The sequence below is a fragment of the Metarhizium robertsii genome, assembly GCF_000187425.2.
Source record: "Metarhizium robertsii ARSEF 23 chromosome Unknown MAA_Scf_5, whole genome shotgun sequence".
In the NCBI taxonomy this organism is placed as follows: Eukaryota; Fungi; Ascomycota; class Sordariomycetes; order Hypocreales; family Clavicipitaceae; genus Metarhizium; species Metarhizium robertsii.
In genome coordinates this window covers 1,834,137-1,845,451 of record NW_011942193.1, presented here as the reverse complement: position 1 = coordinate 1,845,451, position 11,315 = coordinate 1,834,137, and the positions used below count along the sequence as shown (strand labels likewise).

General features: G+C 54.3%; 5 protein-coding genes across 5 annotated transcripts; 4 read left to right on the top strand and 1 right to left on the bottom strand.

Annotated features, from left to right (window-relative positions):
• Positions 1 to 627: 627 nt before the first annotated feature.
• Positions 628 to 2,898, top strand: MAA_04101 (DNA polymerase; the record flags this gene model as incomplete). Its single annotated transcript, XM_007822099.1, has 1 exon — positions 628 to 2,898. One exon carries the CDS (start codon positions 628 to 630, stop codon positions 2,896 to 2,898), a length of 2,271 nt encoding a protein of 756 aa, XP_007820290.1.
• Positions 2,899 to 3,667: 769 nt separating this feature from the next.
• MAA_04102 (peroxisomal membrane protein 24) lies at positions 3,668 to 4,718 on the top strand (the record flags this gene model as incomplete). The annotated part of the gene is made up of 5 exons (XM_007822100.2): positions 3,668 to 3,757; positions 3,798 to 3,913; positions 3,998 to 4,024; positions 4,121 to 4,251; positions 4,342 to 4,718. 5 exons carry the CDS (start codon positions 3,668 to 3,670, stop codon positions 4,716 to 4,718), a joined length of 741 nt encoding a protein of 246 aa, XP_007820291.2.
• An 878-nt stretch (positions 4,719 to 5,596) lies between these two features.
• MAA_04103 (PCI domain-containing protein) lies at positions 5,597 to 6,934 on the top strand (the record flags this gene model as incomplete). The annotated part of the gene is made up of 2 exons (XM_007822101.1): positions 5,597 to 6,826; positions 6,905 to 6,934. The coding sequence occupies 2 exons, from the start codon at positions 5,597 to 5,599 to the stop codon at positions 6,932 to 6,934; spliced, it is 1,260 nt and encodes a 419-aa protein (XP_007820292.1).
• A 176-nt stretch (positions 6,935 to 7,110) lies between these two features.
• MAA_04104 (GDSL-like Lipase/Acylhydrolase) lies at positions 7,111 to 8,222 on the bottom strand (the record flags this gene model as incomplete). Its single annotated transcript, XM_007822102.2, has 4 exons — positions 7,111 to 7,411; positions 7,540 to 7,728; positions 7,799 to 7,844; positions 8,012 to 8,222. 4 exons carry the CDS (start codon positions 8,220 to 8,222, stop codon positions 7,111 to 7,113), a joined length of 747 nt encoding a protein of 248 aa, XP_007820293.2.
• An 852-nt stretch (positions 8,223 to 9,074) lies between these two features.
• On the top strand, positions 9,075 to 11,068 carry MAA_04105 (phosphoribosylaminoimidazolecarboxamide formyltransferase/IMP cyclohydrolase; the record flags this gene model as incomplete). Its single annotated transcript, XM_007822103.1, has 3 exons — positions 9,075 to 9,223; positions 9,345 to 10,827; positions 10,913 to 11,068. The coding sequence occupies 3 exons, from the start codon at positions 9,075 to 9,077 to the stop codon at positions 11,066 to 11,068; spliced, it is 1,788 nt and encodes a 595-aa protein (XP_007820294.1).
• Between the last annotated feature and the right edge of the window lie 247 nt (positions 11,069 to 11,315).

Below are 11,315 nucleotides of genomic sequence, written 5' to 3'. Positions count from 1 at the left end.
TCGTTATATACACAAACGCACACACATTCGGGTATGGTTATATACAATAGTACCGCGCTCAAAAATGCGGGTGGACGGACACCAAGGGCGGCGGGCGGAATTCTTGGGCTGGCGATGTCATAGCCAGCGGATCAACCATGGCTACTCCCGCCGTTATTATATTTTGGGACTTTATAATGTTTTAGTAGTTAAATCTAACTCTAGTTATGGTGGAACAAAGGAGACAGCAGTGTATTGCTAGCATTGTGTATCAAAATCAACAAGTTTCACCAGGCAGCTTTTGTTTTTTTATGACTGTGTTACGACATGGTCAGACGGATGATATGGATTACTGGGATTGGAATTTGTGCGGTACGAATTTGGAGTGGATGCCTGCGATGAATTCAATTTCACCTCCACAACATTCACGCTCCATCTGCACCTCCAAGACGTCGTCGCTGATCTTTGCACCAGACAACCGGCACAGTCACTAGTCAACATGAGAAGCTATTATATTTCGCCTCTGGTGCCATAAAACTACCGATGCAACTAGCCAGGATCTTGTTGCCGCTGTGTTGAAGCAAAAAAACTGCATCCGTATTATCGCGGAGTTATCAGACATACCCCGGCACGAGCCAGGCTCTGACCATGGCGCTTGAACAGCCAACTCTTGACCAGAAAATCGCCTATTTTGATCGATTAAAGGCGTTGCAAGACGATGCAGATGATTTTGACGCACTTGAAGAACAAGACCGTTTGGTACGGGCACGGTTCTTCCACACAAGGACCATACCACCTAGACCGCAAGCATATGAAGGCAAAGCGGCACGGAAGAATAAATCACCACGGAAGCAAATAGAGAAAATTGAGCGACCGGGTTTATCCAAAGAAACAACTATAAAAGCCACGCCTCAGAATCTCATGCGCAACCGCCTTACTAGCCTCCTCGACCAAGATGGCACTATAATACCCGACTCAGCTCGTCTGAAGAAGAATAGCGTGACTTCACTTGAACGCTCTGAGACAATAGACTCCCCTTCAACGGGCCCCAAGAAACGGAAACGCGACTCGATCAATCTCCGCCCAGAGCAGGAACAAATCTTCAAGGGCCTGTTGTTCTACTATATACCCAACAATGACATCGCGCCCTTAAGAAGACTGCGCATTAATAAGGCCCGTGAGTACGGGGCTTTGTGGACGCCAGACGTAGAGAGCGCCACGCATGTTATTGTCGACAAGGGAATCCAGTACGAGGACGTGGAAAGGATTATTTCGGGGCGGAAAGTGAAGTTGGTGAATGAGGAATATCCGATTGATTGTATTCGATTCAGGGCTGTGGTGGATGCGAGGCAGAGGAAGTATATGGTGCCGGGGCAGCCAGAGCAAGATGAGGAGAATGGAGAGGAAGCGCAGGTGGAAAGTTCGGAGGAATCGACCCAGTCGTTAAAGATCAAGCCTCAGCATAGGAATTCAAGGAGGTGGGATTTTGTGCCGGTGTTGGGGACGCCTGATGTGGAGGATTCGCAGCGTGTTGGTTCGGTGGATGCTGGGGGGGCTGCTGATGGAGAGAAGGTTGTCCCTAGAAGTAGGGAGGACGAATATCGGGTTTCTGGCGAGGAATCTGAGAGAAACGATTCGAAAGGGAATGATGAGTTGTCGCAGTACATTTTGATGATGCAGGAGTTTAAGGGCCTTCCGCTTGAGAATGACGACGACTACGATAGCCGATCTACGACAGACGGGGCTGAGCCCCATTTACATGCGGAAGAGGATCGATCGTCATCTGAAGAAGAGCAGCGAACGACTGGGCCGGGCAAGAAGCGCGGATTTGGTGGCAAGCACACCCCGTTTGAGGATCGGTTTGCTTGCAATCAGGCTGGAGCTCAGGATGCATTTCAGAATAACCCAAACTCAAGGACGATTGAGGTTCTGCAAAGCATGGCCAACTACTACGATCGAGTGAATGACCATTGGAGGACGACGGGCTACCGGAAGGCGATTACGACTTTGAAGAGGCAAGCGACTAGGATTACTATAGAGGAGGAGGCGTTCCAGCTGCCCCATATTGGGCGAAGAATCGCGCAAAAAATTGAGGAGATTGTCACGACAAACAAACTCCAACGACTGGAATATGCGCAGGACGAACCGATGGACGGCGCTCTCCAGGTATTTCTGCGGATATACGGCGTGGGGAACAAACAGGCGCAGCAGTGGGTTTCCCAAGGATATCGAACGCTCGAGGACATCAAGTCAAAGGCCAAGCTCAACCCCAGCCAGCGAGTTGGCGTCGAGCATTACGACGACCTCAACACGAGGATTCCGCGCCGTGAGGTGGAGGCCCTCGGGGCTTTTGTGAGGCGGGCGGCGGCGAGAATTGATGCGCAGGCCGAGCTGATTATTGGAGGGAGCTACCGCAGAGGCTCTACCAGCTCCGGCGACATTGATTTCATCGTGACGAAACTAGACACCGAGTCGGTAGCGCAGCTGCGTCCCTTTCTCGACGAACTGGTTCGTGCGTTGGAAAAGGACGGCTTTCTCACGGCGCGTCTGGCGTCGTTTCACGCTGGCGGAGATGGGAGCAAATGGCACGGATGCTGCGTCCTCCCCAAGACCAAGGGCATCAATGACAGGGACTACCGGCCGGTCTGGAGACGCATCGATTTCCTGCTCGTGCCGGCGTCGGAGATGGGCGGCGCGCTGATTTACTTTACTGGCAATGACATCTTTAATCGCAGCATGCGGCTGCTAGCGTCCAAGAAGGGGATGCGTCTGAACCAGAGGGGCCTGTACAAAGATGTGATTCGGGGACCTGGCAGGGTGCGCGTTACGGAGGGGGAGCTGGTTGAGGGCAGGGACGAGAGGAAGATATTCGACATTTTGGGCGTCAAGTGGCGAGAACCTCATGAGCGGTGGTGTTGACGGGTTTTGGGCCAAGCATGGATGGATGGATGTAAGTTGTGCAGAAGAACCAGATGGGCCATTTGAGCAAAAGGGGCCGGGGAACTTGCCGTTTTGGATCTATGCTCCGTGATGGTATGTAGCGAGTTTATTGCAACGTGATTGACACGTCTGGTCAATCCATGTGCCCGCCGGTATGGAGTCGATACTAGTAGTACTAGTAGTACTAACTAAAGATGACATGGAAATGACCGTTGACATGTGAAAGATGCAGCTCAGCACAGAGGACGGGGACAGACGGGGACGCCAAACTTTGTGCGTCATCTGCCCCTCAAGCTCAAGCCCGTCCAACCGTGTTGCCCCGTCGCGGGGCGGCCGGCTCCAGACCTGCAGATGGCCCAGTGCCCTATGACAGCACGGAAACTCCCAGTCACGGCCAACTGGGGCTGGCTGCACAGTGCTAGGCCCCGCCGGTGGCCAGGATTGAAGCTGCTGGCGCTACGCAGCCAACACAAGCCGAAGCCGCATTCCGAGGCTCCAACTGATGAATATTATCCCGGACATGTCTGTCTGCGTTCTTGCATCCTCTCGAACTGTCAACCCTTCTGCCAACCCCGACCCAAGCGCATTTCCTTCACTATCAGTCCATGCGCATGCCGATGGTTTGAACCAAGCAACCTCCCCCCTTTGAGCCTCGCCCTCTGCCTGCAAACCAGGCCGCTGCCTCTCGCCGTGCGGCTTTGCGACTGACATCACATACCTACATCCCCACCCTCTGCCGAGGCACAAGATGGCGACGTCGGTCCAAGTTCTCAAGGTACGGGATGCAATGCTCAGTATCGGCACAGTTTGGAGCTTTGGAAGAGCGAGTTTGAGAACTGTACGCTGACGTTTGGGGCCGCGGCTCTGCTCCCGTGTAGGCCGCCCTGGAGCGCATTGCGCTTGACCCGAGATACCACGACCTGTTGTCGCTCGTCAAGACTGCCCGCAACGGCGCCGTCTACGGAGCAAAGGTCCGGTTTCCACACGCGCTGGTGTAAGTAGACGGATTGATGTGCCTGCAGCCTACAAAATATACGAGTCCCGGAATGTTGGGAAGCTAACACGGCGCGTCGTTTAGGATGATCTTCCTCTTCCGATCGGGAACGTACGTCCGCCCGCCCGCCTGCGAACCGTGAATGAAGGCGACATTGGTCCAACTGATATGCTGACACAACTGAACCTTGCTCCGCGGGAAACACAGATTCCGACAGAAGATTAGTCTCGTGTGGAGGGCTACCAGAAAGCATGCCACCAACCTGGCCCGATTTGCAACCATATACAAGTTGACTGTGCTTGCGTTGAAGCACTGGGGTCCAACGCCCGGAAAGGAGGGTACGTGACGCGCGCCATCCTGTCGAGCCCGGGATAGAAACCCCTTGCTAGAATTCTAAACTGACACGGAGCCTTTTCCAACCCACGCAGGCCCCTACGACACGTTCATCGCCGGTCTTCTGGGCGGCTACATTGTCTTTGGCCAGCGGTCAAAGCGCAACGGCAAGGTCTCGTCTGTCAGCCAGCAAATCGTCATCTACATCTTTGCGCGTGTCGCGCTGGCGCTGGCACGCATTGCCGTCAAGCCCGGGCACGGGTTCCCCGTCGTCTCCAAGGAGCCCCTGCATTCCCAAATCAGCTACTACGCCTGGCCGGCCTTTGCCTCCCTTTCCTGGGCCATGGTCATGTACCTTTTCAAGACGCATCCCGAGGACCTGCAGTCCAGCCTGCGCAGCAGCATGGTCTATATCTACAAGGATTGCGACGAGTGGGATGGACTGCGGACGCTGCTGTGGCATAACAAATGAATAGAGTTGAGATATATATACACCAATCCGCAAAGAGGATGGGTTTTAGATGGAACTTGTATAAGGGTTTTTGTTTCTAGCTGAGGATTCGTCGTCCATGATGGGAGTGGGAGAGGTTGAGGAGATGGCGTTGTGCAAATGCGTTGAAAGGTATCTTGTTACTGTTGGGGTTTATTTTGTGGCATAGCATGGGTCTCTTCTAAAATCTGCAATACAATTGTGTGCAAGGCACTTGCTGTTGCATCTGATTGTTGCGCGTTGATGTATCTTGGGTTCATGAGCATCATGTCCAGTGTCCATGGGCCTGGTACATGGCTCCTATGCCGTGCGTTCCAACAACTTCAAAGACGGTGGCGGGCTTGAAAGCTCGAGTCCCAGGAAATGTCTTGGCTAAATTTAGCTGTACATACTTACACAAGTCTAGTAGTTATTGCACAAACATGACCTATTAGGTCAGGCTTGACTCTGCTCCTTCCTCATCTGGGACGAGGCCAAGTATGCCTAGGTTGAGCTTAATCAGAAGTCCCAAGTTCTCTTTATTTTATCCAACCCGCTGTACGGAGTAGACTCTACAAATCTAGTTCTCTAAAGATACATCAGGCCGAAGATTCTCCACGGGCCATAAAAACACATCAGACTCTGCATGAGAGCAATGGCATCAGTTGACGCCCACAGCTGTCACTGCCCCGCTAAAGCTCCCCCATAAGTCGACATCGATAATTGACGCCCCGCCAATTTCAAAGTCCAGGACTTCAGAGCTTCCCCACATGCAAACAGCATCGTAAGCACCCCAGCCCTCACGTCTCACCTCTCGGACCTTGCCTCAACAACATATTTGGGCTCCAACGGGGAGAATTCGAATATACAGCCGCACCACCATGGCGCCCAGCACACAGGTCGTCCAGGCTCTGACCCAAGCCGAGTCAGCATCCGGCGAAAAGGGACCCCTTTACGAAGCTCTCCTCGCCGACATCAAGAACCTCTCCTCACCACCCAGCGCCATCGACGACCTCAATGCTACCGCCGACTCCTTCTTCGGCCAGGCCCTCGGCGTGGTAGCCACCCGCTCGGTCCTCAGCGCCTTCGTGGCGACCCTCAAGGCCCTCAAGAACACAGACATTTGGATCCAAGTCGGCACGCACACCCTTTCCGCGCTTTCGTTACAGCCCTCGTCCTTCTTCGACGCCCAAGCTACCCTCTGCGACCTCGTGGCCACAGCCCACGAGACCAACGAGGACTTTACAGACGCCGCCAAGGTCCTGGCCGAGATCCCGCTCGACAGCTCCCAGCGCAAAGTCACAGACGAGGAAAAGGCCAGGATATGGGTTCGTATAGTCCGGAACTACCTCGAGGAGGACGACCCCACGGCCGCCGAGACGTACATCAACAAACTCAAGAACATCATGCACACCGTGTCCGACCCAGACCTGAACCTGCACTTTAGACTCTCGCAGGCGCGCATCCAAGACGCAAAGAGGGACTTCCTGTCGGCCTCGCAGCGATACCACGAGATTAGCTTCTCGCCCGCCGTCGTGGAGGAAGAGCGCCTGCACACCCTCGGCATGGCCATCAAGTGCGCCATCCTGGCGCCCGCCGGGCCCATGAGGAGCCGCATGCTCGGGAGGCTGTACAAGGACGAGCGGTCCGTGCAGCTGGATCAGTTCGGAATCCTGGAGAAGATGTTCCTGGACCGGCTTCTCTCGCAGGCAGAGGTAGATAAGTTCGCCGAGGCGCTGGAGCCCCACCAGCTGGCCACGACGTCCGACGGGTCGACTGTCCTTGCGAGGGCCGTCGTCGAGCACAACTTGCTCGGCACGTCCAGGCTGTTCAACAACATCCAGTTTGGGGCCCTGGGCTCGCTGCTGGGGCTGGATGCGGACAAGGCCGAGGAGACGGCGGCCCGGATGATTGAGCAGGGACGCCTCGTCGGGCGGATAGACCAGCTGGATGGCATTGTGTGGTTTGAAGGCGGAGAAGCGTCCGGGGAGAAGGGCAGTGGCAGAGCAGAGGTGATTGCGGGCAAGGAGATGCGCAGATGGGATGCCAATGTGGAGAGCCTGGCGGAAGAGGTCGAAAACGTGACCAATTCCCTGCAGAAGGAGTTTCCTGTGAGTTTTTTCCTTCTTTTACATTCCTTGTCAAAAAGGTACACCAGCGTTGGTTTCTGGACTAATATTATGAGACAGGACTTTGTGGCAGTAAATCTGGCTGTGTGAATGGATGCATGATCCCGATCCCTTGCGGCATAAAAGTAGCGTACACGTTTTTCAGTCTTTTGCTTTTTCTTCTTTGGCGTTTTAGGAAAAACCACAGGAAAAGGAGTCCCGGTGAAGAAGTATCTTAGACTTGCTCATTTCCATTTATCCTATAAACCTAGTTTATAATTGGGCCATTACCACAAATCCTTCTTTCGCACCACCACGTATCCCTCGCTTAGTTTCCCAGGGTTGCCAGTCTCTTCCTCGAACACGGTGCTGTCGTTTGTTCTGGAAGGCCGTTTAGAGCTGTTGGGCGCCGGCGATGGTTTGACACCATTCGCCGAGGGGAGTGCCGCCAAGAAGCCGTCGGCAATGTGTCCGCCCATCCACTCGTAGCCTTGGTCTGTCAGATGCAGGCCGTCGTCCCAGTACTTTTGCCTATCTTCTGCTGATAGAGAGTGGTACGGCAGTTTGGCATGGAGATCGAAAGCATGGCTATTGGGGGGCGGGGGGAGATAAGGTCAGCTACCATGTTTGGCCCATCGTTGTGACGTGACGCTTATGCGTTTTCCACGGGGGTTTATTCTTTGTTTTCCAAAAGACCAAGAAAAGGGCATCCTTACTAATTAAACTCCTCGTGGGCCAGAATCGAAGAGTTAATCTCTGATCTATTCTGTATTACCCACGCAGGCTTGGACCGGGATTCGGGGATGGTCAATGCAAGGACCTTGCTGCCTTTTGCGAGGGCTATGTCCCAGTTTGCCTGGAAGGACTTGTACATTTCCTCTGGGGGAACCATGTAAGCCAGATCGCTGTGAAAATGTAAGAACAGGCAAAAACCGCGACTATTAACATGCTGAAAGAGAATGGGGAGGGGTGTACTTTGTGCCTCCTAGGATGATTACCCAGTCGTGATGCCGCTTATCACCTATGATGTCATGTTGTGAGTTGGTGCGTCACAGATGAGAGGGTGGTCATTTCAGCTTGTGTCTGCAGCGTTCACGGCCGATAAAAGAGAGCTGTTGTTGTTTTGGATGACCGAGTTCTCCCCCCTAGTGGAATTAATTGCCAAGGATGGGGCATGTTTATACTCACATTCTGCTTGTAGTCTCTGGCGAAATGGCTGGAAGGAAGCAACGTCGCCTGGTCTGCCGTTGGTGTAGACGTGAAGCTTGGTTTCTGGCAGGGCTTCCTGGACTTTGGCGGCAAAGGCAATGGAGTATGGATGGGACTCGAGACCCATGGCATAGTAGCCCGAGGTGAGGGAGTCGCCGAAGCAGAGGACGCTTAGCGTTTTAGGTGACATGATGCCAGCTAGCTAGCCGTGTAGCTGAGTTCTTGGGCATGTGTCGGGTATGAGCTTGGAGTGAGGGCGTTGACGCGACGGGAGGCGATGACCGAGGGTCAAGTCTGGTGTTGTGCTGTGCTGCGTTGTGTGTGGGAACCTGAGAGGACCTGTTGATGTCGGTTGGAGGTGAAGCGCATCAGACGCAAGCGGTCGAGCTACAGGTGCCAGTGACAGCGACAGCAACACGACGCACCGAGGGCAATGCACAAGCCTCCGCCGTAGATAGGTCCATTCTGAAACTGCACGAAAGGAGCGTATTTTTCTTTGGCGTCCTCTACCCGCTCGAGAGCTTTGTAAATAATGCAACGTGGCAGCAATATCTACCTCTCTGATGGGATGGAAATAAAGCATATCAATGCATGTGCACACCAAACCAGACTCGGGTACCTCGGGCAGGTGACTTGGTGCTTAATTATTCCGACATGAGTGCTAAACACTATCAACAGATGCGGCTGCCCCACCAACATGCCTGGCACCAGACTATTGACCCCTCTCCCACGGCACGTACAGCGCTGGCACGGACTTACTCGGCCCCTAACTTGACGACTGCCGCTCCCGGATTGCCCCGCGCACCCGACAACCCCCCCTCCACTACGGCCTGTTTCGACCCTAGTACCCACCAAAACTACGCCATCGCGATACTATCAAATTCCTGGTTACCCCGCCAAAACTTTTTTTTCTTTCTCTTCTCATTGCGACCGCCACCGATCGGCTCTGCAATCCTCGAGAAGAAGAGATTTGCAATTGGTCTCATTCCTCCTTTTCCTCTCTTTTCGTCCCCCTTCCTCACAAAGGTTGGCGTGATTCACCATGTCTGCAAACCAAAAGATTGCCATTCTCTCCGTCTACGACAAGACGGGGTTGTTGGATCTGGCCAAGGGCCTCATCCAACAGAATGTCAGAATTCTCGCCTCGGGAGGAACTTCTCGCATGATCCGTGAGGCCGGCCTTGCCGTCGAGTATGAACTTCCCTCCCCTTCCCATGCCCAGAGCCCAAGTATACGCACGCGCCGCCATTGCACCGGACAGAAAAAGGAAAAGAAGAAGGAGAGAAATGAACCGTTGGCTAAAATAAAACAGGGATGTCAGCGCCATCACCAAGGCTCCCGAGATGCTCGGTGGTCGTGTCAAGACTCTGCACCCCGCTGTCCACGGCGGCATCCTTGCCCGCAACCTGGAGTCGGACGAGAAGGATTTGGCCGAGCAGGGCATCGCCAAGGTCGACTATGTCGTGTGCAACCTGTACCCCTTCAAGGACACTGTTGCCAAGGTCAATGTCAGCATCCCAGAGGCTGTCGAGGAGATTGACATTGGAGGCGTGACCCTCATCCGGGCCGCGGCCAAGAACCATAGCCGCGTCACCATCCTCAGCGACCCCCGGGACTACCCTGGCTTCCTCGAGGAGCTCGAAAAGGGCGACATCACCGAAGCGAGCCGAAACCGATATGCCCTCAAGGCCTTTGAGCACACGGCCGATTACGACACTGCCATCTCTGGCTTCTTCCGCAAGGAGTTCGCCGGCCAGGGCGAGCAATACATGGCCCTCCGATACGGCGCCAACCCTCACCAGAAGCCTGCTGCCGCCTACACCGTCTCCGACAAACTTCCGTTCAAAGTCCTCTGCGGCTCCCCCGGCTACATCAACCTTCTCGATTCTCTGAACGCCTGGCCCCTGGTCAAGGAACTCAAGCAGGCACTTGGAAAACCCGCAGCCGCCAGCTTCAAGCACGTCTCCCCCGCTGGTGCCGCCATTGGCCTTCCCCTGACCGCAGAGGAGCGCAAGGTGTACTTCGTCAACGATATCGAGGGTATTGAGAGCTCTGCCCTCGCCCAGGCCTACGCTCGCGCCCGTGGTGCCGATCGCATGAGCAGCTTCGGCGACGTCATTGCCCTCAGTGACATTGTCGACGTCCCCACCGCAAGCATCATCTCCAAGGAAGTCTCCGACGGCGTCATCGCCCCCGGCTATGAGGATGCCGCTCTCGAGATCCTCAAGAAGAAGAAGGGCGGCAAGTACCTCGTTCTCCAGATCGACCCCGACTACAACCCTTCTCCCACCGAGACCCGAACTGTCTACGGCGTCACCCTCCAGCAGCACCGAAACGACGTCGAAATCTCACCCAAGTCCTTCGACACCATCATTACCCCCAAGGATGCCGGCGCCCTCCCCGAAAACGCCGCCCGCGACCTGACCGTCGCCACCATCACCCTCAAGTACACACAGAGCAACTCGGTTTGCTACGCCTACAACGGCCAGGTCATTGGCCTCGGTGCGGGCCAGCAGTCCCGCATCCACTGCACCCGTCTTGCCGGCGACAAGGCCGACAACTGGTGGATGCGCTTCCACGAGCGTGTCCTCAACATCAAGTGGAAGAAGGGCACCAAACGGCCCGACAAGAGCAACGCCATCGACCTTCTCGTTAGTGGCGAGCTCCCCAAGTCTGGTGCCGAGCGTGAGGCTTTCGAGGCCATTTTCGAAAAGGTTCCTCCTGCCTTCACCGACGAGGAGAGAGAAGCTTGGATGAAGCAACTCAAGAATGTTTGCGTCTCCAGCGACGCTTTCGTACGCTCCTCCCCCCCCTTCCTTCCGAACCCCGGATCACGCCCCTGTTACAATTCTTTTTTAAGCATTGACTAACACGTATTAGTTCCCCTTTATCGACAACGTCTTCCGCACCTCCCGCTCAGGAGTCAATTACATCGCCGCTCCAAGCGGCAGCCAAAACGACAATGCCGTCTTTGAAACCGCCGAAAAATTAGGCATCACTTTTGTCCAACAAAACATTCGTCTCTTCCACCACTAAAGAGCACAAAAGAAAAGTTCAAATACCAACTTGATTTTTGTTTTGTAGGAGCCGGCGGGAAAATAAAAAGACAAACATGGGAGGGCATCTCAAAAGTTGGGAGAAATCGGTGGGAATGAACTGGGATTGGGGCTTTCTTTTTTCGAATATCCGCAATCTTTCAACTCCAGTTGGGTTTTATTTTTTTTTCCCCATATTGTATATATCCTCGGGTGTTTGGAGTTGTTAATGCTCGCCTCAACGTGAT